A 25622-nucleotide genomic window follows, 5' to 3' on the forward strand; every position below is an offset into this window, starting at 1 on the left:
CAACAAATCCTGGCTGCTCCCAGCCTCGACCCTTCTGCAAAGCAGAGCTCTCCTCCGGGGAGGCAGCTGGGGGGGCAGCAGAATTCTTCTCAACTGCTGCATTCAGACCCTCTGCTCCTCACCCCTTCCAGCATGATCCTCGCCCCTGTCACTCCTTCATTCGCCCTGGAGCTCAGCAAGACTGCAGGACAAGGTGACAACTCATGTGAACCAACTCTGTATGTGAAACTGCAGCTACTTCAATTGCTCACCTCCATGTAATGCTATTTGCTACAAGGACAGAAAAAAGTATCCTTCAAGTCATCAACTTCTTGGGCTATCAAAGCTCATGCTTGGAACTCTAAATGTATTGAGCGCATATGAAATACTGTCTGCTTCACTGTATGATGTTTTATTAAGCTATACCAACTAACTCAGAAAGGATTAAACATTTTTTTATTTTAAACGTGAATTCACTTTCTTCAGAAATGAGTTAAGAAACATTTTCACGTATGCCTGGACCTTCACTTTTCAAATGAACATCTGAAAGACAGCTGTATTTCAAGTGATTGCTGGAATGATACTTCTGAGTGTTGGCACTGAATACCCAATGCCTAAGGTTACCAGAGTATGCACAGAAATGTGCAATTTCCTTAGCATTCCATTTTCTTTCGAGTCTTACAGATAACAGGGCATCTCATGAAATGCTAGCCAAGTTAACTCTTAATGACGTGAGGTCATTTCAGCTGCTAAGGCACATCCTTTCTTACCACAAGTTTTACATACTGTAATAATAAACTAAACTCAAGGTATAACATACTGCACTCTTTGCAGACACACAGTTGCTGTAGTAATTAAACAAACTAACAAATATTTATAGCAAATACAAATCAAATACATGTATGACAATTTATTGTACCACCATTCATATAAAGCATTTCAATCCAAAATGGTCAGAAACAATCTTAAATATCTGCATAAGAATTTACAAACATTAGTAAAGATATACCACAGACTATAGCTTTCTATGTTTTCAAGTGTAAGTTCTGGTAGATATCCATGTTTAAATAAAATGGACAATACCAGTAGAGATGCATACCTCTATCATCTTTATTTATAAAGAAGTGACAACACTAGAAAACACATTGATAGCCAGTGCTTTGAACAGTGAAGGTGGGATCTAAAAAAATCTGATTTAACTAAACAACCTTAGGTCTTTATCAAGTTGCATATCTGCCGGGAATGCTGAAATGCAAGAGTTTACACCTGCAGTATTCCACAATGGAACAGCCACATAATATCAAATATAATCTCCAATTTCCAAACCAGTACATAAAAAAGCCACCACTAAGTATTAGAAGACCACTGCAAGTTCTTATTGCTTTTTGAGTTGAATAATCTTCAAATAAACCAAACCCCAAACAATCTCTACAGTATCTTGCTCATCCTCCTGTTCATTCAATTAACACTGGAAGCAATCAGTTATATGATGCAGCAACAGAGGCATTTAAAAAAACCCAAACAAAACCTATTTAAGTACATGGACATCCCCACCCTCCCTGCCCACCCTCCCCCTGAAACCCACTATAACCACTTAAGTGCCAGTAGAGGAGCAAAACTCGATAGACAAAACCAGAAATCTGACTACAGTGATAAGGAAACATAAAGAGAGATACAGCTTCCTTAAATATTCAAAATCTGATGTCTTTCAAAACAAAGCACATCATCCTCATCATTTAAAAAGGGAAGTTGCTTTAAATGTATCTAATCTTCACACATGCTGAGTAGTTCTCAAGTCCACTGAGTTCCACTGTGCAGCAGTTCATTTCGCATTCAACAATGCTTCAAGGAGTACAGTAATATTCAACACGCTTTTTACTAAGGAGAGGAAAAACCCAAATGCATGTTGATGTTGTTCTTGCCAGTTCAGCATTTCTGCAGCTATTCCATTTGTCTCTTGCAGTATGAAAGTTCTAACAGCATCAGTCTTCAGAGTCATCCTCAGAAGCTGTTGGAACAACACAGTATAATCAGGTCTCCAAAATTAAGGCACTTCAAGATGAGTAGTGGAAATAAAAGTGATTTTGTAATATTGTAATACCCACCCAAACCTTGTGTAATTACAGAGCTTAATTTTTAAATGCATCTCATGTCTGAAAAATACAGCATTTTCAAGTCAAAATTTGACATTACAAGATGCAATGTCCTCCTGCTGTTCTTCCTCAGAATAAAAGGAAGAAAACTTAATTACGCCAGAGATTCAACTTTTATGTAGCGTTTACAGTTGCTAATTCCAACAGTAGTCAGAGGAGAATATATTCAACCCATGATAGCAGCACGCAAGGAAAAGAAATGACTCAAAAAGTTAACAATTTGGAAACTAAGATATCTAGAAAGGTTCAGCAGTCTAAACAAACAGAAAGACTCCTAAAAAAAATTTTTTTATATGTATGTTGCTTATCACAGTTAAGTCAGGCCTACTTGGAAGCAGCTTGTCTCTCTGCCCCCATTCTTTCAGCATATGCAAAATGAACATAAAGCCCACATATGCATAGGATTTTATTGTTGCAAGGTGAATTAAGAGACAAACACACACTTGTCAACTATGATAAAAAAAGTCAGTACGCACATCTACAATAGGTTCATAAAGTGGTAGCTTCTCCGTAACAGGAATTTAATCTGTCCTCTTAAGCAAACTCTGTAGTCAAAAAAGTATTTACACTCAAGCAACTTGTTCCATCTCTCAACACAGAATGAAGCAAGCTCTGTCTCCTCACTTCTCCAGTTCTTAGAAGAGAAATACAACTAAGGTAGCAACAATAATAAATCTAAGTATTCCTCACCTGCAAGTTAGATAAAGCCTGAATCAAACACAGATTACATTATGGTGTAAAATGGCACTAAGATTTTCACTCTAATAAGGATACACATAACTTACGAATAATTTGTGAACTCAAGTCCACCCTTGTCCATTCCGAATGCAGAAATCATTGACTGCTCCTTGAACTAGAACTTACATCACCCCCCCCAATTCCTTATTGTACCCCAAATACGTCCTGTGCACTGAAAATTCATACACAAACTTTGAACACTGACATTCACATGCTCACTGCGGAAAAAAAAAAAAGGCAGATCAACTACCCTTCTCTGCCTATTCATCATGCCCAGAAATAACACTTAGATTCAGGATACATCTATCAAAAGTCAGCATATAATTTTGAATGTAAGCAGACTGAAAAAGCCATTAGGTAAAAAGCAGGCTAGTCTTTTGTCAAAATTGTCAACTGTTAAATTTCATTCCTGAAGCAGATAGTTCTGATCAAGGAATACACACAACCAGAAAGTGTGCGTGGATAGAAAAAAAGAAAGGGGAGAAAGGGAGAAGAGGGGGAAAAAAAGAAGGGGGGGGGGGGGGGGAGTAAAAAAAACCCTGAAGGGGGAGAAGAGGAAATGGCAAGGAAAGTATGGTAACTGAAGTGCAGTGAAATTCAACTTTAAATGTTTCTTTTCTACTAGGACTCACGTACAAGGCTACAATCTGAAAGTCACCACCAATTCCATAACTACCTAGTAGTAGAATTACAACAACCAATCTGTAACTAGTGAGGAATCTTGTTATCACTTGCAGAAAACACTTCTGTAGTCTAAACAACTCTGTGCTGTTGGGAAATTAATCATGGAGAATTAAAACCAGTTCTCCCTGGGAATAATTCTACTGATAATGGAAAAAGCACTGTTGGGTAAAGTAAAATTTTAGGTAATTAAGTTCGGTATTAGGAATCTTGGCAAGGAGGATTGTACTCATTTAACTTTTGAGTTGATCTAATGGGAGGAGAGGTGAAGAGGGGAAGCACCTACTTTCAATATCTTCCATATGTGCCTGAAGAGTTCTTGCAAGGTTAATAAACTAGAAACAAGGCAGAGAGAAAGTAGTTTAAAAGTTGCAAAGTTATCTGCAGAAATTTGCAACACGTTAGCAAAGTTTTCTTCACTTTTTTCATCCCAAAGCTTCATCCCAGATGTTGGTTATCCTAAACCATTTGCCCAACTTACAAAAGTCAATGCAAAATTTAATACAAATCCCCACACGTTAGACTTCAAATTGCTATTGCACAGTTATTTCAGCATCCACTCTATGTCAAATGTTTCTGGTAGCAGTTTGTGGCATCATCTTCATGTTCTACTGTCTGTAAAACACATTAATTTTGAAAGTAGCACACATAAACAAGTGCCAGTTTTATGAAAACTGTTGCTAGAAATTGTAACGCAGAAAATAATCTGTAAGGACTGCATTAGTTGGAACTCATTTACTTCACTGTTAATATGACAAAACAGAGCCCTCTGACTGAACGAGGTTAATGAAAAATGCATAAATACACTTAAAGATTTTAACTGTAAATAAAAAGTTCAAGAGCAGGATTACTATTAGGCACATGGAATCAGAACCCAAAATCCCTAAGAATACAAGTTCCTTCAGCAACTTTGAAAGTCTCAGACAGGTGTTTTTCTATGGTTCAGTGACAGTCCAGATATTGAGACACAGCAAATAAAATGAAACAGAAATTTAACGCTACAGTTTTCATACAGTTGTATGCTTGGTATCAAACACGCATTGGTGCTCTCACAAATGTAGTGTCACACAACTGTGTAATGCTGCCTCTGATGAAAAACCAGTAAACACACCTTATTTCTGCAATACACTCAAGCTAATAACCTGTACTGGAAGCTGGCTATTATTACGTTACACGTTTTTTATTTCTCTACACTTGTAACAGAGAAAACTGGACATTTCATTTGTGCATCATGGAATACAAGCTCTGCATTAAATGTGCACAGAAAAGAGGACCACTGTTCTAATATAGTAAGAGATTAGAGCACAGTCCTGCTTCTACCCCAAAGGCCTAGTATCTTCTAGCAACCACTCCAATAACCATTAGACAAGCTTAATATTGACAATTCTTTGTATGTAATTAAACAAAAAAAAAAAACCTTTTCAGGAGCTTAGTTGACAAAGAGCACTAATTCATTACCTAGTTATAAAATAAACATGTAGAATACAGGATTTCTGAATGAGTCACTATGCAGAAATAACTTTGCATGATGATCTCTTACTGGTAAAATGTGTACTTACTGCATTTCTGAGCCAAGCCCTTTAAGTGACAAGTATCAAGTCAAATACAACTAACAGTTTTGACTAATGCCAGAAAAATCATACTATAGCTAGTCAGCGTCCAAACATAATATTCAACTACATATTTAGGCACAACCCGGCAGACAAGCACTGCAAGGTCTAGACCTCTGCAGTGTAGAGTGGCATAATGAGAAAAATTATTCAAATAAAATAGTCCAACTCTCTCAACTGCATGTTTTGTACAGAGGGAGGTTAACCTTCCAGTTTTGTGTAAATTCACAATAATCATGACAGCACGCATGCAAAGCAATGAATTACCAAGAACCTTGACAAAAACAATGCTGCAACACAGCAGCTGCAATAAAGTAGTACATTCAGTTTCAAATTAAACATGATGTTACTGCATTGACAAACCCAGATCATTTTAGACCTAAACTTGTTAAATAAACATGCTTCTTGGTTACGTAGCTCGTAGGTCACTCAAGTTCCAAGTAGTCTGCACGAGCAAGTCCTGCCATAAAATCACTGCATACTTACTCTGACACGTGTGCTGGCCTCACTTGCAGTTCCTAGCATATCAGAAAAGCGCTGCTCACATAAGTGTAACAACACTACAAGGTAGAGACCGGAGCTGATAAATTCATAGTCTGCCTTAAAGGAGGTTAAAAGAAACATTCAGAATGTCAGTGATGTGTCTGCATATACAATTCAAGTAGAACAAGAATTAAATTTTACTGGAAACATTACATATTTGATCTCTAGTTGTTCCAAGAGAATTAGGGAAGTGTAATACTAAAAAATTTTAATTACTGAAAAGCTATTTATACCTCTTGTTCTTCCCACCTACCCCAGAGCTAACACCTTATCCTTGAAGATAAATAGGAGTTCTACAAAATTTCAGTCAGCATGGTTAGTTCACAGGAAGGAATCTGAAAATCAGAGTATTATACCACTGGGGAAAACAAAAACAACAAAGTTCACTAGTTTCTCTTCAGTGGTCCCAGTGCTTTACAGAAAGTTAAAATAAAGAGAAATGTAAGAACTTTCTGATGTTACAAATATTTTGAGATATTTTCCCTGCTAAGATAAACTTTCAAAATGCTACTGCTGAACTGATCATTTAGAGCCAATTCTTTAGGAAAAAGTTTCAAAGGTCTTATTTCTATCAAAGTACAGTGACAGTAACCAACAATCAGTAGTGCTAAAACATAAGATGATGGCACTCCTGAGAAAGACTTTTCAGAGTCTGGCCCAAGTGACAGGAACTAGAGTACTAGGGTAAGAGCTTACTCTGAATAGTAAGAAAATTAGAGGTTGATGTTTGGCCCCAAAACTGGTGTCGCTTTGTATTTACTTTCAACTTCTGAGCTAGGCAAATTTCATTTGTCTTTCTATGTTCACAGAATAAGGAAAACCCTCTGAATAAAGCTGATTAAAATAACACCAGCTTTTTGTTATTTATTCATTTTTAAATACGACACAACTCAGAGGTTCTAAGATAATGTATTTTATGTAACGCTAATGGGCCTTTACTTATTTTTCATTTAGGAAAGACTTGAAGGAGCAATGGGAAGCTGTTAGAAAAGAGGTTAGTTTCTACCACTCTAATGACACAAAGAAGTTTCTAATGGTATAACCACTGCTAAAAGCAAAGACCATTCGTGACTTAATCTGAAATTCAATCCAATCATACTAATACTCCCACTACACATATGTGGCAGAGACACTGGACTGCAAAGCTAGATGACAGATCTGCAACTAAGGAAAGAGTAAGAGATGTATTACACTTACTGAAAGCTCAGCTATAGGAAGCACAGCAGGAAGATAGAACTTGTCTGAATATTGAGGAGAAAAATTTTGTTCCATGTTGACATTACTTTATGTGCTTAACAGTCCTCCTGAAAAGGAGATGCATTTTCCTTCTCTAAAGCAGAGCGCCCTCCCATCACTAAACCAACACTTACCAAATTAGGCAAAATATACTAACTTGTTCATTTGCATGTGCCCTATAGAGTTCATGAATGTCAAAGTCTTCCAGATTCAGATGCAACTTCTCCTTGCACAGTTCACAAGTTGTTACTGCTTCCAAAGAAGAACCTGGATGGGGAGAGGCAGAGGGAAGTCAGTGTCAAGTTGCAACAACAGCATCGAACACAATTACACAAGCATTGGAAACTGTAACTAATTCTTGGCTTTATTCTGCAGAGCAAGGTTAGAAGAAAAGAAAGCCTCTAATACAAATGTAGTGACTATCTGCTACTCTCAGAATTTAAATGCTATAGAACATTTATTCTCTATCCAACTCCATGTATTTTGCCTCTCATTCATTCTGGACACCACATGCCTGTTACTGAAGTCTGGCATAAAATCACTGCTTGGGCTGTTTGAATTCTATAGTGTAATCCAAATTTATATAAAAGCAGTAATAAATATACTGGAATAGATTGAAGTTATTGCCAGAGTAACATTTTGTCTTAAAGTACCAGGTTTAAAACAAGCTGCTCCATAAGCAACAAAATGAACAAAGCAAGTTTATGGTGGGTTTATGTTTTATATAGTTAAATACTTAAAAATAATTTCTGCTACAGGCTGAGGTTTCTAATACATCCCTGCTCTGATGTGGCTCCTCTGATACTGAGTAAAAAAGTAAACAGATACTAGCACCTTCCTTTGATAAAAAGTATTCCATGATCTTCATGCCTTCTACCAAGCCACCTATTTTTAAGTCTTAAAAACACTACAGATAACTTTTTATAAACTGGTCAATTAATTTATCACAAAAACATTTGTACAGTGTGCTACTTATGAGGCATTTCTTTAAAAAATTCTGTATGTACTTTGAAGTAATTTTTTGAACAAGAATTTTTAAGTGTCTTGAGCAGAAATTATTATCTTAAAAAAAGAGATTTAAGTGTAGTTACAATAGAAAAACATTTTTGGATTTTCAAATTCCTATCACGCTGCTACAGTCAGCCTGGCTATAAAACTCTTATAAACTAGAACCACGTGCACAAGGAAGGGTGGGGAACAAACTCAACCAAAGTGGTAGAGTATGTCTAAAGCTACACTTCAGCAGTGTTACATTTTGTCTATTATCTCAGCAGACAATCCCAAAGATGTAATTCTTTGAATACAGTTCTTGGAACTACTCACATGAGAAGCTGCACAGACACACAATAAACCTGGAAGTGTCACACTGCTGTTTGTCCCCAGCTGCTTGTTTTTCAAATAAATACCCTAATATTAGTAAGAGTAATCCTCCCGATAAGCCTCCCAATGTAACTGGAAGTCTACATCGGTCTAGAGTCTGCTTTACCTGAATTAATCTTGGACTGCAGCCATTTTTTCATGCACTCCTGGTGAACATACTGCAGACTTCCAGTGCATTTGCATGGCTCTATTAAAAGGTTGTCAGAACTTGCAGAAGACATCTGACAGATTCTGCATAAGTCACCCTCTTCATCTTCAGAATCTTCTAAAAGCAGGCTGAATAGAAAGGAATATCAACAAACACTGACACATTTCATGTAAGACTTTTTATAAAGACAATTCCATTCAAACTGTTCTCATACCTATAAGGATTAAAACAAGTTTTCTAAACACTGAAGTGAGAACACAGGTGACAGGGGACTGAGTTGCCACCTTCTCTGAAGGAAAGTTTCCTTTTAACATCAGAGTTACATAAAATCCTCACGTTAAGTCAGGTACATCTTATTATCTCAAAAGAACATACTAATTTACCTCTCTTTAATTTTCTGGAGTCTTTCTGGATCTCTTGAAGGTGGTATTTTAGACTTGCCACTTTCCTGTCCATCAGACTGATTCCAGCCAGAGGGAATAATATCTACAGTTATCATAAGATTGTCAGACAGACTGCTTCCTAATGTTGGAGGCACTGCAAAGCGAAAGAGAGAACCAGGCAGAATTCCAGAACTTCTCCTACTGTGGGCTGAATCTGGTGGGGAGGCAGTAGCTGTAGGAATACCAGATACTGCAGGTGTTGGTGGTCTGCTAACAGAAGCCCGAGGAGGGCTATCTGATGCTTCAAGAGAAGTCTCCTCACCTGACTCTCTTCTTCTGAAGACATGTTGTGATCTAGCAGTTGTATCAGAGATCCTTGCGGATTCATCTCTTCCTTCTCTTCTTCTTCTGGAAAAGAGAGGTGTACATCTGTTCCTCAAAGATGATGACAACCAGGATCCTGTGCTCCTACTTTCACAGTCTGGTCTGTAGCTTTCTCCGTCTGATTCAGAATTATGATTCTGGGAAGCTCCTGATAAACCCCATCTTCGTCTAAGAAAACTAAATCCCTGAGAAGCTTCAGATGTCTGAAGTCCTGCAACTTCTGGAGTTGCAGCTCCATTACTGCTTGACAGAGTAGAAACTTGAACTCTTGGGACCACTGTTGACTCTTCAGAGCCTAATGATCTTGTATGCAAAGAGTCTTGGCTAGACCTTCGAGAGAAAAATGTAGATGACATACTAGATGCTAAACGAGACAGCAGCTGTCTGGTTGTACGCCTCCCTTCACTGTCAGCTGCAGGCTCATTCAATGACCTCTGAGAAGACAAAACCCTTTCAGAACCACTTGAGGAAGGAGTTTCATCTCTAATGGCAGTAAGAGAAAATGCTGGCTGTGTGCTCCTCTGAGGAGATTCCAATTCACTTCTCCTTTGTCTTGAAGAATAGCTGGATCTTGAAGCACTCACATTAGAGTCTCTGTTGAAAAAAGATGGCTGATGATCAGAAGGCAACTGGCGGTTCATGGATGCATTCAGCCTCAAAGTGCTTAATGAGTTCTCTTTTGGTCTTGCTCCCTCTGCATATGAAGAGGCAGGCCTGTCTTGAAGATCTGTTGCAGAAAAGCAGAGGAAAGTACTATGACAAGATGTGTTGTAGTAGTTATATTCCAGATGGATAACGCTAAAGTGTAAAGGCAGAAGTTCACGGTTTCATTATCTTTACCCAAAATTGTTTCAGATTTGGCAGGTAGATCCCAGAGCAATACTAAGTTTAAATTTACTCACCAGAATTCTAAAGTTAAACTGAAACCTAGACTGGCTTCAGTCTCGTAAATCCACTTGGAATCTAACACCCTCAAAATCTTCAGATTTTCAAGGTATGACTCGCTTCCTTATACGCGAATATGAAAATTCTGAGCATGTGTCAGAACTTACATATGAACAGCATCTGAATTAAAAACAGCAAACTATATACAATACTATTTATAACTTAAGGGTCCATTCTGCCTGTAGACTGAGAAAGACAGGTTAAACAAAATTTCATCAATTCTAACAGATGCCAGAGCACCCAAAACAAATGCATGGTTAAAGCCAAGTATAGTTCCCATCTATTACAACAAGCTACTGTTATTCTTCTCGTAAGAACATCAAGAGCTGCACTTACAAACACTACTGAAAGGTAGAGTAAGATTACTGACTTTGGGTAACAGAAATTGAAGAGTATATAAATTAGATGTGTATCTTACTATAATGTTTTAAACCAAGAATTCAAAAATAAAATGAATACCCTAGAAGTAATATTGTTCCACTGCTTCAGCCCAAAAGGCTTATTTAGCTATTGTTCTTACCAAAGAAAAGCAACAACTAAGCTAGTTCACATGTTCAACTATGCAACTGGCTTAAGTACGATCAGACTTAACCATTCCGGTTTAGGAATCCCATCTGTTCTCCCTATTACCTTGATTACCTACAGTAAATTAGGTAACTAGTACCACACTGTTGTGTCCTCCCTGCTTTTTAAGTGTACATTTGATCACCCCATGCTTCCCAGTGGCCTGCAAGTCGAGGGAGGCAATTCTTCCCCTCTACTCCTGAGACAGCTGTAAAAGGCTACAACGCTCTGAATAGAAAGTGAAAACGACAGTGCAGAAGTCTGTACTAGTCCTAGCAGTTACCATGGAACAAACCTCTCATGTAAAGTATGTGTTTATTCATTTTTATTTTCAGTGGTCTAGCAGTTTTCCTTAATAACCACTCCAGAACCCAAACGGAAAGAGATCAATACAATACGGGGACCTCCTTGAAAACCCTTTCACAAGTCAAATTAACATTATTTCTTTTCCCATACCTAAATACAAAGAGTTCTTAACATGAACAAGAAAAGAGGCTTACTGATTATTCCCACAGTTACAGTGGCAGACACCAATACCATTTTCTTACAACCGAATGCATCCACAAGTTAGACCATTCATACATCCTTTGATGGTTTAGCCAACGCATGGCAAGTGGCCAACCAACTTTATTTAAAAGGATAGCTTAAAATCAAATAGATCTTTCGGCTTTCTGTTTTGAAGAAAATATTAAAAGAACACATGAAGAAACTAACAGGCATGCAACCTATGGGTTTACAAGCTTTCAGCAGTACAATACATACATGTTGAAGATGAAAAGTCACTATTTCTGTAGCTGTGATCCACCAGGTTATTAACAGACAGATCTGTTCTTCTTTCTAACTCTGTTCGCTCTCTCACCAGCTCAGTTCCAAGCGAGCCAAGCATCACTGATGAAGATCTAGGGATCCTACTGTACCTCCAAGGGGAATCTAGGAACAAAAAGTAAATAAATCTCTGTTTTTTGTAGTAATTTAAGAATCCATTAAAGCTGGTATTTATGCATGCATTCTGGTTATACCACATCAAGGGTGAGTTTAACAATACCACTAAGCTGATGAAGTGGCCACCTGTCAACATAAAGCCAAGAATAAGCACCACTCTGCTGATGCTGGCACTTATTTACTCTTGCCATGAGTTAGTTCTGAAAGCTAAACCAGAAAAAAGTAATAATACTTTTGTGAAGTCAGACCCATTAACACTCACTCATACAGAACAGGAGAAGGAAGCATCTTGCTTTCTAATGGTAGCTAGTTATTAAATAGGCTTCACAACATAGCAAAACAGCAGCTTGAGACTTAGTAAATGCTGCCATTCTAATGATGCTTCTTAAATACTCCTAAAATTCATTTTCCAGAAAGACAGTTTGTCCTGGTTTAACCAGGATAGGGTTAAGTTTCCCCAGCAGTGCGGGGGGGAGCTCTAGCCGGGTTATTCATATATTATGCTGAGTCACATTCATATATCATGCTGAGTCACATCCTGGAAGCGAGACGGGTTGGTTAACACGTGTGTTATGCCATCGCGCTTCTTACTGCTGTATTGGTAGATATTTTGCTCTGTTCATTGTTATTACTGTTATTCTTATTGTTATTGTTGTTGTTTGTTGTGTTGCGGTTGCACTATTAAACCTTTCCTTATCTCAGCCCAGGGCTTTGTATTTCACTCCCTTTGTGGGGGAGGGGCAGCGCCCGCGTGGTCTCAGACCCCAGCAGGGACTAAACCACCACACAGTTAAAGCTTAAACGCAGCTTAGACACAACTTTAAGAACAATGACTAATAATACTGTTCTTGCTCATACTGCAGAGCGAAACACTTCAGTTTAAAAAGGGATCTTGTTTTTTGCCAACAGCTTCAACAACTAAGTAGGGAACTGTACATACTTCAGCTGTGAACAAAACTCTCGTTCCAAAAAAAAAAAAGTGTTCTTCAATGGCTCTGAAAAATCCACCTTGATTTTGTTTTACTGCTAACTTATAAATCCAAATTTAAGCATTCATTGGTCAGCAGTGTAATGACCAATCAATCTAGAAATGGAAAGACAGACAGTCCTACACCATGAGAAATGTTAATGGTGGTCATTTTATTAACAAAGAGCAAGAAAGCATCAACAATACCGGGTTTTGAGCAAGAATTTATTAACTTTTCTTTGAATGGCTATGTGGTTCCATAGGCAGATATAAAAAGAACACTGATGCATACTCACAAGGGTAATCTGAATGGTTCTAATGGTCTGTTTCAAAACGATATAGGACTATTTTCAATAGAAGTTTTTGACCACTATTTCCTGACCTTTCAACTTCTGTTAGCATACTGCTTAACTTACATTTATCCAAGTATCACATACTTATTCACAGCTTTAATGAAAATCTCAACTTTTCCTGAAAGAGCTCCTAGTGGAGAATGTTTCTTTTTGCCTGGTCTATAGAATGAGTTTAGGCCTCGCTAAGAAAGCGCCCTTTCTTCACAGAGCTGTAACAACAGTGCTCTAACCAGCCATGACACCGCGTTTCTTGGAACACAGAGCTAAGTAAGGTGAAGATTTCCTTCCTGGTGTCCTTGGCGCACACAGGCTCAGAAACACAATTTGACTCATGAAATAACAGCAGCTGCACTCATCCCTTCCTTGTAATCTTAACCAATTAAGACATATTTGAGCCATGAAGTTGAGCGTTACTGCAAATGCAATAGGTACAGGTTGGGTTTTCAAAAGACCATGTTAACAGCATTCTCAGTACTTTGGACACTGCTATCAGTGTGAACATACCCTTCTGTTAGGCATAGGTTTTAAATATTTCAGAATAATAGAAGTGTAATATTTCAAAACAAGTATTTTAAAACTTGATAAAACCTATCTTACTACTCAGACAATTTTCATGTAACTCAGCTCTATTTATCAACCTCTCACCTGAAAAGGCAGTCAAGCCATTACTTCTCACAGAAGAGGTAGATGTACAAGATAGCTTAGGTCTCTTTGAATCACTATCTCGCTGCTGGCTATGCAGTCTTGAATATGCTCCCTGAGTTCTCTCAGACTCACCATAACACCCAGATGTAAAATGAGAGGAAGATGATGTAGACTGAAATAACATTAAAAGAAAGTATTACAGACACAGTATTTCAGATGTACTTATTCTGAACAAAAGTGTACATAAAGACTCACAAAAATTGTAAATAATAACTTTAAGATGCAAAACCTTTTTATTTAAGAATAGTATGTGCTTGTGCTCTTGATCAGTATCCCCAGGTTTACTCAAGATAATTCTACCAACAAAAGCTGGTTTCTGTTACCATCAGCATTATTTTTCCTTTATACATATATGTGGTTTACAGGGGAAAAAAGATATTCCTGACTTGTAAGATGTTATAAACATGATCAAACATAGCTTTACAGATCTCCAAGGAAACCTAATTTTTCTGTCCAGAAATGGCCCAAACTAATCAGTTTCATTTTTTTATTTAATAGTTTAACTAATCCAGCTTATTTTTTACCAACCTAAAAATATACTTAGCTAAGGAGATAGCTCCAGCTTCTAGTAAGCTGTTTAGACCAGATATATTTTGATTACATTAAACTCAAGTGCAACTATAAGAGTTCAGAGTAAAGAATGAGTACAGAACAGTTTCTGGAAATTAGTAAAAAAAAAAAGGAATAGCCTATGAAGTTGTTAGTCTGGTTACCTGCAGACAAGGCATTAATTTTCTATTTGAAATCTTCTGATTTCATTTTTTGATATAAAAATCTTGAGCTCAATCAGAAAGATCAACTGAGCTGTCTGTCCTCCTAGAAAGTATCTACAACCAAGATCCTATAAGGATCAACCAAATTCAAGTAGATGTTATAGTCATGTTTTATTTTGTTATATTTTTCACTAAGCTTATGCCACTACTTTTCACTCTTTAAAACTAAGAAGTATCTAAGTATTTCTCTTATCCCATCACAAAAGACAGATGGGAAGACACAGAAACTAACACGACAAACCAAATACAAAGCCAGGTTAACTTCCCTCATGAATCATCTGCTTAACACGTAACTTAGCTTTTAATCATTTGCTATATTTGATAAGTGGAAGTTTCAGAGTGTCTTCTGCAACGTTCACTTGCATTGGAACTTAAGAGAAAAATTAACTTTAACAGGAAATAAATGTATCATTTTGAAAACTGTACAGCCCCAACTTAACTAGGTATGTAGGCCACTTAAAAACCACAGACTCCATTTCCATTTCAACTATACATTGAGACACCTACCATGACTTCCCCTGAAGGCCAGCATCTCCACTCTAGTTTCTCTCTCCCCACCACTTACCTCAAATATCCAAACATCTTCCAGTTTGAAATTGAGCAGAATTTTCACTTGTTCACCAAGCATCTACACAGCTTGCTGCTTTCCCCATTGTAATATTTCAACTGCAGTTGAAAGTGTTTCCCTCTGACCTAACTTATTAAGATCTGCTTATCTAGAACCATTACAGTGAGCCCCTGCTAGCAGCTTTTCAGATTGGGAAGGCTCAAGTAAAATCCTGATTAAAAAAAACAACTTAAAAACCCATAAAGTATTACACATTAACATTTCTCACCAATCTGTTTCTGCTTCCCAGAAATCTTCCAGAATGTGGATGATCAAGTGTCCCTGAGTAGCGAGTTGGAGAGGATGTCGTAAGCTTCCAAGGAGTTTCATGGGTGTCTCTTTCTCCAATTCCCCAGTCTCTACTGGAACTATTCAATACACTGGATTCCTGAAGAACAACATGCTTATCATACACATCCTGCAACTCAAAAATTAACTCAGTATCTGATCTGAATATTGAAAATACAGGGAAGTGGCAGTACTAACAAATCTGGAAACCCTTCAGGAGAAACCTCAAGGAATACCCAAGAAGAAATGAAACAGGCTTAAGAGAGAACCACTGACAAAAGGAAAACATTTTTAGATTACTTTCTAGCAATTATCAGTTCCTTTATCTGTCCTCTTATTTGACTGTGGACAATAAAAAGTTGAAATGTAAGGCTTTTGAGGCATTACACTAACTTAGATACTCCAGCAACAGGTCAGAATTAAGGACCTCACTTTCAAATGATAAGTAAAGAAAACCCCCCTACACAGAAAAAGTCTCCACAACAACAAAAGTGCCACAGCAAAAGTGGCTTTTTGGTCACTAAAGCCATATGTCATGTCCTGGTCAACAGTTTTAATACAGCAAAGAGTAGGTACAAAAAGTGGGGAAAAAGAAGAAAAATCATGTTTTGGGCCTACTAACAGATAATTATTTTTACATAAGGAGCATAATCTGTCCTAGTAAAATGAATGAGACAACAAATATAAACTATGTCATCAAGTTATTATTCCTTAAAAAAAAATATATCATGCTACTGCAAATTACACAGTATCTTCTCCAAGTCTTAAACAGTTCCCTTTTACCACTGGTTAAGTTTTTTACATCTCTGCAGTCTATTCTAATAATCCATCATCATGCTACTGGTAGGGAAGGCTTGCAAATTAGCTATTATTACTTCTAGTTGCATTTTGTGCATGCAGCAAAAATACATTTCCATTTGCCACTACAAAATTGAAACTTTTGTGTCTCTAAATTTCTTATAAATCACTAACACCAAAGACCACCATAAAACAGTCAACAGCACTGGGTACAAAACCACTTTGGGCTTAAGAAATAAGGTAAGTAGTTTTAGTAGCTGATTTCAGACACAGTGCAAAGATACTGAATCCACAGTTTGATACGCATAACAAACTACGACTGTTTGGCAAAACAGTCCTGCAAATAAAAGTTGTTGGCTGCATTACCTCAGAACAAAGTGCTCAAATTATCTGAAGTCTGATGTCTGCAGGGCAATGACTGTAACTGTTCTTTTTGTGTTTTCTCTTCCAAGATACTCAGGAGCTCTAATCTTTACCTTTGCTACACAAGCAGGTTTCTAATAATGAAACTGGGAACCATTTAACACACAAATCTGTCTATCTTTAAGAGAACCTAAGGGATCAGGTCCTACACTATTAGTTTCACTGAATTTTGATGAATAGATGATAATTAAGGAAAGACATTGCAATTTAACTTGCTCCACCAGAGTAATCATTAAAATTAGTAAAATTAATAGAAATCAAACCATTTTTTTACAGCTAAGCAGAGTTTGTGATTTGTCCATCCTCTTTCTATGAGCTATTAATACAACTACAGTATTTTGTCACTATTTCTTAAAAGTTGTAGTATTATGATTTAAAAAGCTGAAGAAATATTCATGCTCACCATTCTCAGAAGCAAAATTAAACCTGAAAACCAAGTATCAGCCAGTAAGTTCTCATATTTCAAAGTCTCAGTAGGATTCATCAGGTTTCTAAATTATTTCATGTAATTTCATGTCAAAAAACTGGCTTTAAGAGAAAGTAGACCATCAAGAACGGTGTCAGGAAAGCTCAACCTAATTGCTGTATCTGAAACTAAAAATTAAAATCTCAGTTTGTTTTCTTTCTTCAGTTCAGCTTAAGGATATTTAACATCCCTTGTCAGAACTTCACAATTAAAGCATTACACAAGGTCTATTTTTCATGTCTATTTTCAGTAGGAGAAAAACATGACTGCGAAAACGTTGAAAACAATTTTATATATTACATTTGACCCTATCTCTCCATTAAAAAAAACCCAAACCGCCACTTCATTTCTCATGAAATGGTTAACAATGTTGTATCATTAAGCAGAGGAATTTTTTTTAATACCATTAGGCTAATTTTATTTTTGTATTTTAAGTCACCTAGAAACAACACTATGTCACATACGTCAGATTAGTTTACAATTAACCTGCTTGTTACACCTCCTCCTGTAAGCAGAGGCTACTATCCAGACTGGTCTCAAAAAAGTGTATCACATACAAGAATTCATACCTATATAAAAAAAAAAAAAAAAAGAAGGGGAATGAGAACAAACCCACCCAATAGAAACCATTATTTTTTTTTTAGCCCTAGTCAAAACCAAATACTCAAAGTTTGACTGCTCTGTCTCAAAAAGTTTTTGAGTTAAATTATAAACAAGTATGGTCTCTGGCTTCAGAAATGACTTTATATTAAAAAGCCAAGTCTCCAAGTTCTCTTTCCTCTATATACACCCAAAGCACTACTCAATCATACATCTTTCTCTTATAAATGACAAATCTTTTAAATGATTTGGAACTGAAGCAGCTTTTAATGTTTTAAGGTAGGCTTCTGAATGGATTAACAAAGCAAAAAGGCCTGCCCATTCCATTCCTATCTGACTGGACTTAATCTTATTTAGACTATTTGTTTCTTCTTGCCCCAGCCACTTGTAATCTTAACCTGCTAGCAATAATGCAAATTGCTCCTACCATCTCTCTAAGTCCCAAAGGTTAGTCAAGAGAGAGTGCTTCCTTATGCTTTTATCACTAAGCACTAGTCTTGTGTAACAAGCTCTCAGGCTACCTTCTAGGAATTGGAGTGGAAAGAAGGGATACAACATGATCTCCTATACAATTATTCTCCCCTCTGTTTTAACTGAAACACATTATAAAGATCACTCCTCAGATCAGAAGCACTGTGCTCAACAGGAAGTAGTCAAAAGATAATATGCAATACAGTGAACACACTGCAGTTCATGTAATAAATGAAATAATGTAAAGTACATAACTCTCTGGTGTTATAATTTCATTAAAGCGGTAACACATCTAACTTCATACCACCAGTTCATCTCAGACTCATCTTCTGATCAACAGCTTTCAGTGTGGTATGCAAACTGTGTAGGTCCATAAATCCCTACAAAAGAGTAAGACTACCTGATTTGCTTTTGCTGACAGCCAGCCAGTGAAAAATGTGTAGGAATCCAAAAAGCAAAAACAACTGAGGACTACCCTTAGACACTGCCTATAGCCTATATGCTAATGACCACGTGTATGCTAGATATGGCAAAATATAACGCATATAATTGTGCTAAAAATAATTCATGCTCTATTACTTGTAAAACTGTTTCTGGAAAAGGCATTATATAATACAACGTCCCAGATAGTTTGTCAGCAGGGACCAAACTCATAACCATTTTATCCAAAAATATGAAGAGTTAATCACTGAGTTAAGTTTCTGCAATTTCAAAGATCAAGATGGGCTTACATTTCTGGGCCCAAAATTGAGGCGAGAACTGCTGACAGGAACAGAAACAAAAGAATAAGAGAATTAAGCCAGTCAGCCACCTGTTATTTCCAAGTGCCCAAAATAATTTCTGAAGTGGTTTAATCTCTACTTCCCATAACACTCTTTCAAAATGAAAGGACCTGCAGAGTGTGACAACTTATTCTTGAGCATGGCTCCCCTCCCCCACAACAGCGATTTAGTTAGTGTAAAATGTTGCACAGGAAACGACAAATGCCTTTACCCCAGTCCTGTCCACTGCACACAAAGCCTGGCTGTATTAACATCCTGACACGGCAGTAGGATGTAAGCCTAAAGGTCCGGTTCTACCTTCACAAAATGCAAAGCAGGTGCTGCAGAGCAGTACAGCCTACTGTCAACTCTTAGAACCTCAACATATTCCTGTACTTTCTGCATCACCCACACATGAAGTGTAATGCCCTATACACCTCAAAACTCAAAAACCTCACTCACCTCCTCTCAACAGAAAACCCCATTTGTCCAGGTTTAAGGCTGCAGTGACTACTGCTGAAAACAGATCCATAGTACCAGGATGCCCCTCATTCACTGAACAGCTGATTTTTACAAACAAAAGCAAGTAAAGATGGCAAACCTAGAACTACCAGTTCACACTGCAGAATACTGTCATTGGCCTGGTTATTAAATCCTTGCACTGTAGAATTAATCTTGGGTTTTGTTCACAAATGCAAGGCCCTGGGTGGGACTTTCCCTTACATTTCCTTTTTTTTTTGTGTGTGTGTGTGTGTGTCTGGGTTTTAGAGTTTCCCTTGGTGAAACACAGGCATTAAATTAATTTACACTTTACAGAAAGAGACAAAACACATTACCTGGTATCCAGGTTCTAATCTCCGTGAAGATTCTCTTGCACTATACGCACCAGCTAAACTGTTTCCAGTCAATGTTCTAGATCCTAGTGAAGAGCTGGAAGCCTGAACAGATATCCTTCGAGGAATTCTTGAGGGTTTTGACTCCATTCTTTGTATCCTGCATAAGGACACACTGGTTATTTTTTCTTGTAGAAGCAAGGACCTACAGGCAAAACGTGCACAAGTCATTCTGAGTGTATCATAAATATGACTCACGCATACAAATATTTACACAGCACTTTGGTCTGACTGTGCATCAGTAAAATGGGGAAATGAGTTCTTACCCTAGTTTTTGTAACGACCTCTTTACATTTCCTCCCATGCCATGTTAGAGAACTAGAAACATAGCTCCTTTTGCTATTCTTATTATTATATTACAATATATTCTTGCTATTATATTACAAGTGGGACTCTCTTAAGAACTCTGCAGCACTATATTAACACAAAATCAGCCAGGAGTCAGGGAAAGAGTCCTCAGATTTCCGAAATTCATATATTACATTTTTGTTAATCAAATATGTCTCAACACTTGCAGAAACTACACTCAGACTTACCCTTCAGGGTCAAAACTATGAAACTTCACCTTCCCACGAAAAAAACTGCCTCAAAGAAATATTTAACTTGTCCACAGAAGAGCACATGCTATCTCACTGTATATATATAAATTCACCTTTGAGTCACCAAGTTTTTATTTGCTCTTTTGGTATTTCTAGGCATTTCAAAAGAAATGCTGGTGCCTTTTCCACATGAGAAGTGATCCCGCAGTCGTTCCTGTTCTTGAAAGGGTATCTTGGCTTAATGTTCCTCAAAAACTCCACACAGATGGCTAACTGGTTTGCTAACATTCGCAGATTCTTTGTCCTCGGGACGGTACAGACAGAATCAGACCTCAAAAGGTAGCTCTTAAATAAAAAATTTAAGAGAACTGCAGTATCCTCAGTGGTGTGGTGCAGGAAGAGTAGCATGATAACTAACAACTCTAAAACAGATGGCCGAGAACTCCATTGGTACAGTGTGATTTGCAGAAGTGGTACAATCTGTTTTATTTAACCATTTTTTATTCTGGCCTAACCTTCTGAGAATGGGAATAAGCTATATCAGAAAAAAACAAAAAAGTCATCATCAGTAAAGCACTTTTTTCCCCACACATCAGCCATGCTCATCAGGAACACAAGTAACAAGTGACAGGCTGCTGCATGTACCTGATGTACCTCGTGTCTGGCCACAGTTCACATGCTCAGGACTTTTAATCTTAGCTGAAAGTCATGCTGCATTACATATTCTACCTGGTAAAAGCTAGCTTGTACAGACCTCCATTGACTGAACAGCTGGACAGCTGAGGTTAATTTTCTTAATGGAAGGGTTTTTAACCACTGTTCTGGTGTGTTCAGTTGCTAGCTTTACAACACAGGTCGCAACATAAAGTAGCCTAAATGCTTTATCTTGCAAGTATGACTTTTTTTTTTTTTAATTTGGAAAAACACCCTGTAACATAAAGCATACCAAGTTTAAGTGAATGTTTACTTTCATGTACAAAAGAGCTACTGGGTTGTATTACCAAGAAGCACACCAGCTTCTAGACCCTGCTTCAGACATTAGCAACCCATTTGCTTTTGCCAGAGATGTCACCAGTTAAACAAAATCAGTTCAGGAATCTGAAATTCTCACTGGTCTGATTTAGGATTAGGAACCTGAAATTACGAATTTGTTTAACTTCCCAGATCACATTTAAACTCCTAAGTAAACACTGAGCAACTGTATGCAATTCTCAAAGTTGTAAATACATCCGTATCAGTAAGAATGCTCTAAGCAATGTTCCAAAGTACAGAAGAACACTGTCAACAGTGGGAGTTTACGAGAAATTCGGTAAGGACAAATCTAATAATCTAAACTACACCACTTCAAGTGGATCATTTGTGCATAAAATGTAACAATCATATTTCTTCATATTTGTAGCATTAGATAAGACACTGTAACGATGGTTAATTTAAGCTTTAGATTAATCTGCCACAATGTGCGCTGCAAGTCTAGTACTTGTCTGAAGCTGCGCTGGGTGGGAAAAGTAACTATCCAAGTTGCAAACTGTGAATCTAAATTAATGTCACAGTAATATAGACTAGGGTGTATGGTGGACAGGACAGCTGTAGGTCTTGATGAGATCTGACATCCGAAGCACTGTTTATCTACATTTTACCCCGATACAAAATATAAGGGACAGACACACAGAATAATGGATCCAATTCTGTACTATTAAGTTACTTGACACAGAGCGTCAGCATTATCACTTTTGTTATAAATCATTCTGCTTCTAGATCACTTTGCTTCAGACAAGTGTGGAACCAGATGAATTAAATAACAGACACATCAGACACAGACTTACGTAGAATTTGCAAGTGTTCTTAAAGAAGGGATGGAAGCTCCTACCAGTAGAAATGAATGTCCCCACAAACAAGGGGAGAAGACAGAAGTGTAAAAAGTTATGAGGACTTCAAGACTAAATTAGAGATCATCTAACACTTATAAAATTGCTTCTGTACCATCCACAGAACAGACAAAATAAGACCATTCAAATAGGAAAGGACAGGGTAGAATATTGTGGCCAGCTATTTCTAGAAGCTGAAATGGAGTCCAAGATTAGCAAATTGCTTCTACAAACATACATAAAAAAGCACAAGACTAATTTTCTCCTCCAGTGGTAACCCTGAGAGGACATTATCAATCAGCTTAATCTTGTAAATTAGCATAGGTTGTGATTCCAACCTGAATATGTCAGGATGATACTATCTATATCGTATTTTCTTTCTCTAAGTAAAGAAATCTTGCAGAAACTATACACAAAAAGGTGCTAAAACAAGATAAAGGCAGCATGTTAGAAAATTCAAAATTTAGTATGTCAGTTTATGCATACACATGATTCATCTTTAATACAACCATGCATTTTTTTTCTGTAGTCCTGGCCTCAGTCAGCAAATAAGAAGGATCTGCTATAAAGATGAATCAAGAGTTGTGTAAGAACAGGCATTTGACAAGAGGAACCCTGCCTTGTTTGATGCAGAGGTGGAAAGGTACTGAAAAAAAGGCCTTATGTTCTAGGCAAAGAACTGCTCAAGGAAACTGGATTTTATCTTTGCCTTTCAACAAAGATTCAGTGACATGAAGCATGTTATTCAGATTCATTTTTTAAAAAGCATGACAAGAGCTCTTCAATTTCTGGGCATCCATTGTAAAATTTAGTTGTAATCCAACTAGCAGAAATCATGAAAGCCTGTATCTGCAACTGAAGTCAATGGAGCCATGACTTGAATATATTACAGATAAAACTAGATACTAGGCATCTCAACTTTGGTAATCAACACTAGTAAGAAGTCTTCTGGGGTTTTGGTGGGTGGTTTGGTTTTTTTTTTTGTCCAGAGTTCTTTGAAAACCATTTTAAGCACTGTACCTTGAAATCTTGAGAAGCAACTGTCTTCACAGTTGTCTCAAATACACACAACACACATATAAGGCTTATGTTGATCATTGTAACACAATGAAGTGGTCAAAGTGAACATGCTAAGCTATCATAGAACACAGCACAGAGCAAGACAGTGGTCTCACAATAAAAAAAAAATATTATTAAAGCCACAATACTGGTCTGCAAGGGGAATATTGTGTTTTTATAGGATATTTTAAAATGAGAATGGTTCCCTTTTACAGTATCAGCATCTTAAGGGTCTGGGGTTTTTTTGAATGACTGCAAAGACACCCAAATTAAAACCTAAACATTTTGTTTACCCACACAGGAATTCAACAAATCCCAAGTGGTAATTAACGTGCTGTAATGAGTTCCATAATGACAAAGCAGTCACCTCAATTTACACAGAAGGTAGTGAGGCCAAAAAAATCTAAATGACTTCTCTGAGGAACAAATAATAATAATTAAAAAAAAAATATCTAAGTTGTGTTGCAGTCTGAACTGATTTAAAAGCCTGCTGTTGCCACAAAGGAGAACACCACCTTACCCAAATAAACCTGCTGTGCCCTTCAAGGAGCAACCTCAACACACTATCCTGGCAAAACACACTTCTGGCTTCTCCATCATTTTGACACTACTCACACTGGTATCCAACAACAGAGAAATGAGAAAGGGAACAGCAAGGTGAAAAGCCCTCTTTCTCAAAGCAACATATTTCATCAGCTCATACCATGTCACACAATTTAGCAATCAAAACCTTATGGAAAAATCTAGAAACAACTCTTGTGTCTCCTGAAATACATATGTCTCGTGAGACTCGGTAAAAAACCAAGTTCTGAAATCAAACTTTATAGTTGTACCTCGGAAACAAATGCCCGACTTGTAACTGGAGGTGAACAGCCTATTTTGAGTACACAGCTCCAATGTCCTGCCCTTCTTGATCTGTCATTCCTCCAACTACATTATAAAAGATCAACCAGACCAACATAGCCACGGATAGAGATAACAAGAGATAAAAAAATCCAAGAGGTCTTTGCAGGAAAGAAGTGAAATCTCAAAAGGTAAAAATAACACAAAGAACAGCCATTTCAAATAAAAACCTCTCAGTCCTCTCTTCTGCCCTGACCCTCTCTACTGAGAAATGAGGGGCAATCTGAGGTAGTCATCCATGCTTTCTATTAACAGCTTAAAGCATTCTTGTACCCTCTATCAGTGAGAAGCACACACTTCACTCCCAGCTCCTAAATTCAAGTCTTCTACCTCGGAACTATGCGACGACACTTCTACCTACGGCTGGAGCTTTTATGCCTCCATGTTTTTTACGGTTTGATACAAAACAGTTCACAAGACTTCCCCTCGAGCAACTTGTGATCACGTGTCTTCCTCTGTGTTTACTTACAATCGTGTTTTTCTGACAAACAAGATGGAGTTCAGGGGCAATTCTCTCAGTCTGCGCAATTCTTTGTTCGGGGTATTTTCTCAATGTCCGGTCAAAGAAGACTGACAAAAAACTCGGCAGCCTCTCAGGAGTCCCCTGAGCATGAACAATACTTACAACCGCCGACCGCCTGCCCACGCTGCTGCAGCTGCCGCCGTGACGCCGAGACGTTCCCCGGCCTGCGGCCCGCAGGCTCCAGAGAGCGGGCGCTCCGCAGAGCCGCTGAGGAGGGCGCGCTGCCCTCCTCCCCAGGCCCGAGGGGAGAGGCTCGGCCAGCAAGGCTCAGGCTGCGGCCCGGACCCCGCGGCCGCTGCCCGGCCAACGCCGAACGGCGGCTGGCGCTAGGCCGACGACAGCGCCCAGCACTCTGCCCCGACCCCACAGGGCAGGGGCTGCTCGGAGGGAGGGCAGAGCAGCGGAGCTGAGGGTGCCGCGCACCGCCGCTGCCAGGGAAGGTGCGGAGGCGGGCGGCCGTCAGAGGTGCTTCGCTGAGAAGAGGGCGGCGGAGCCAGGCGCCAGCTCCGAGACAAAATGGTTCCCCCCAGCCCTGGCGCGGAGCCGCCAGCCCCGGCCCCGCACACGGGCGCCGTCTGGGCCACACGGGGACACCTTCCCCTCCGCGACACCGCCGGCCGCCGGTACTCACTCTCACGGCACAGCCCTCACGACGCGGACATTCAGGAGCTGAGGAGCCAGCGCGGGCCGGGCCCAGAGGCGGCCACGCCAAGCCAGCCGCCTCTCCCCGCAGCACAATGGCGACGGCGCCGAGACCGCCCGGCTGTCAATCACCGCCCGCGCCCCGCCCACGCCGGGATCTCGCGAGAACTGCGGCGGGAGCAGCCTGGGGGCGGGGCCGCTGGGCGGGTGGACGGCCGTGACCCTGAACCTGGCACTGGCCCTAGCCCTACTACTAGCCCTGCTTCTAGCCCTGACCCTGGCCCTGGTTCTAATCCTGTC

General features: G+C 38.6%; 1 protein-coding gene across 12 annotated transcripts; it reads right to left on the reverse strand.

Moving 5' to 3' along the window:
- Window positions 1-874: 874 nt before the first annotated feature.
- On the reverse strand, window positions 875-25470 carry MARCHF7 (membrane associated ring-CH-type finger 7). 12 transcript variants are annotated; one of them, XM_074828353.1, is made up of 10 exons: window positions 25312-25470; window positions 19735-19891; window positions 15321-15479; window positions 13652-13823; window positions 11507-11674; window positions 8852-9962; window positions 8427-8596; window positions 7098-7207; window positions 5648-5761; window positions 875-1987 (listed from the first exon to the last, which is right to left on the reverse strand). In XM_074828353.1, the coding sequence occupies exons 2-10, from the start codon at window positions 19879-19881 to the stop codon at window positions 1802-1804; spliced, it is 2337 nt and encodes a 778-aa protein (XP_074684454.1). In that variant the 5' UTR covers window positions 19882-19891; window positions 25312-25470; the 3' UTR covers window positions 875-1801. The 12 variants fall into 12 exon arrangements, with proteins under 12 accessions (XP_074684454.1, XP_074684456.1, XP_074684455.1 ...); XM_074828355.1 differs by having other exon boundaries at window positions 19735-19936; window positions 25312-25461; XM_074828354.1 differs by lacking the exon at window positions 25312-25470 and adding an exon at window positions 24627-25299.
- Window positions 25471-25622: the final 152 nt, after the last annotated feature.

Source organism: Strix aluco, chromosome 6 (assembly GCF_031877795.1).
Source record: "Strix aluco isolate bStrAlu1 chromosome 6, bStrAlu1.hap1, whole genome shotgun sequence".
In the NCBI taxonomy this organism is placed as follows: domain Eukaryota; kingdom Metazoa; phylum Chordata; class Aves; order Strigiformes; family Strigidae; genus Strix; species Strix aluco.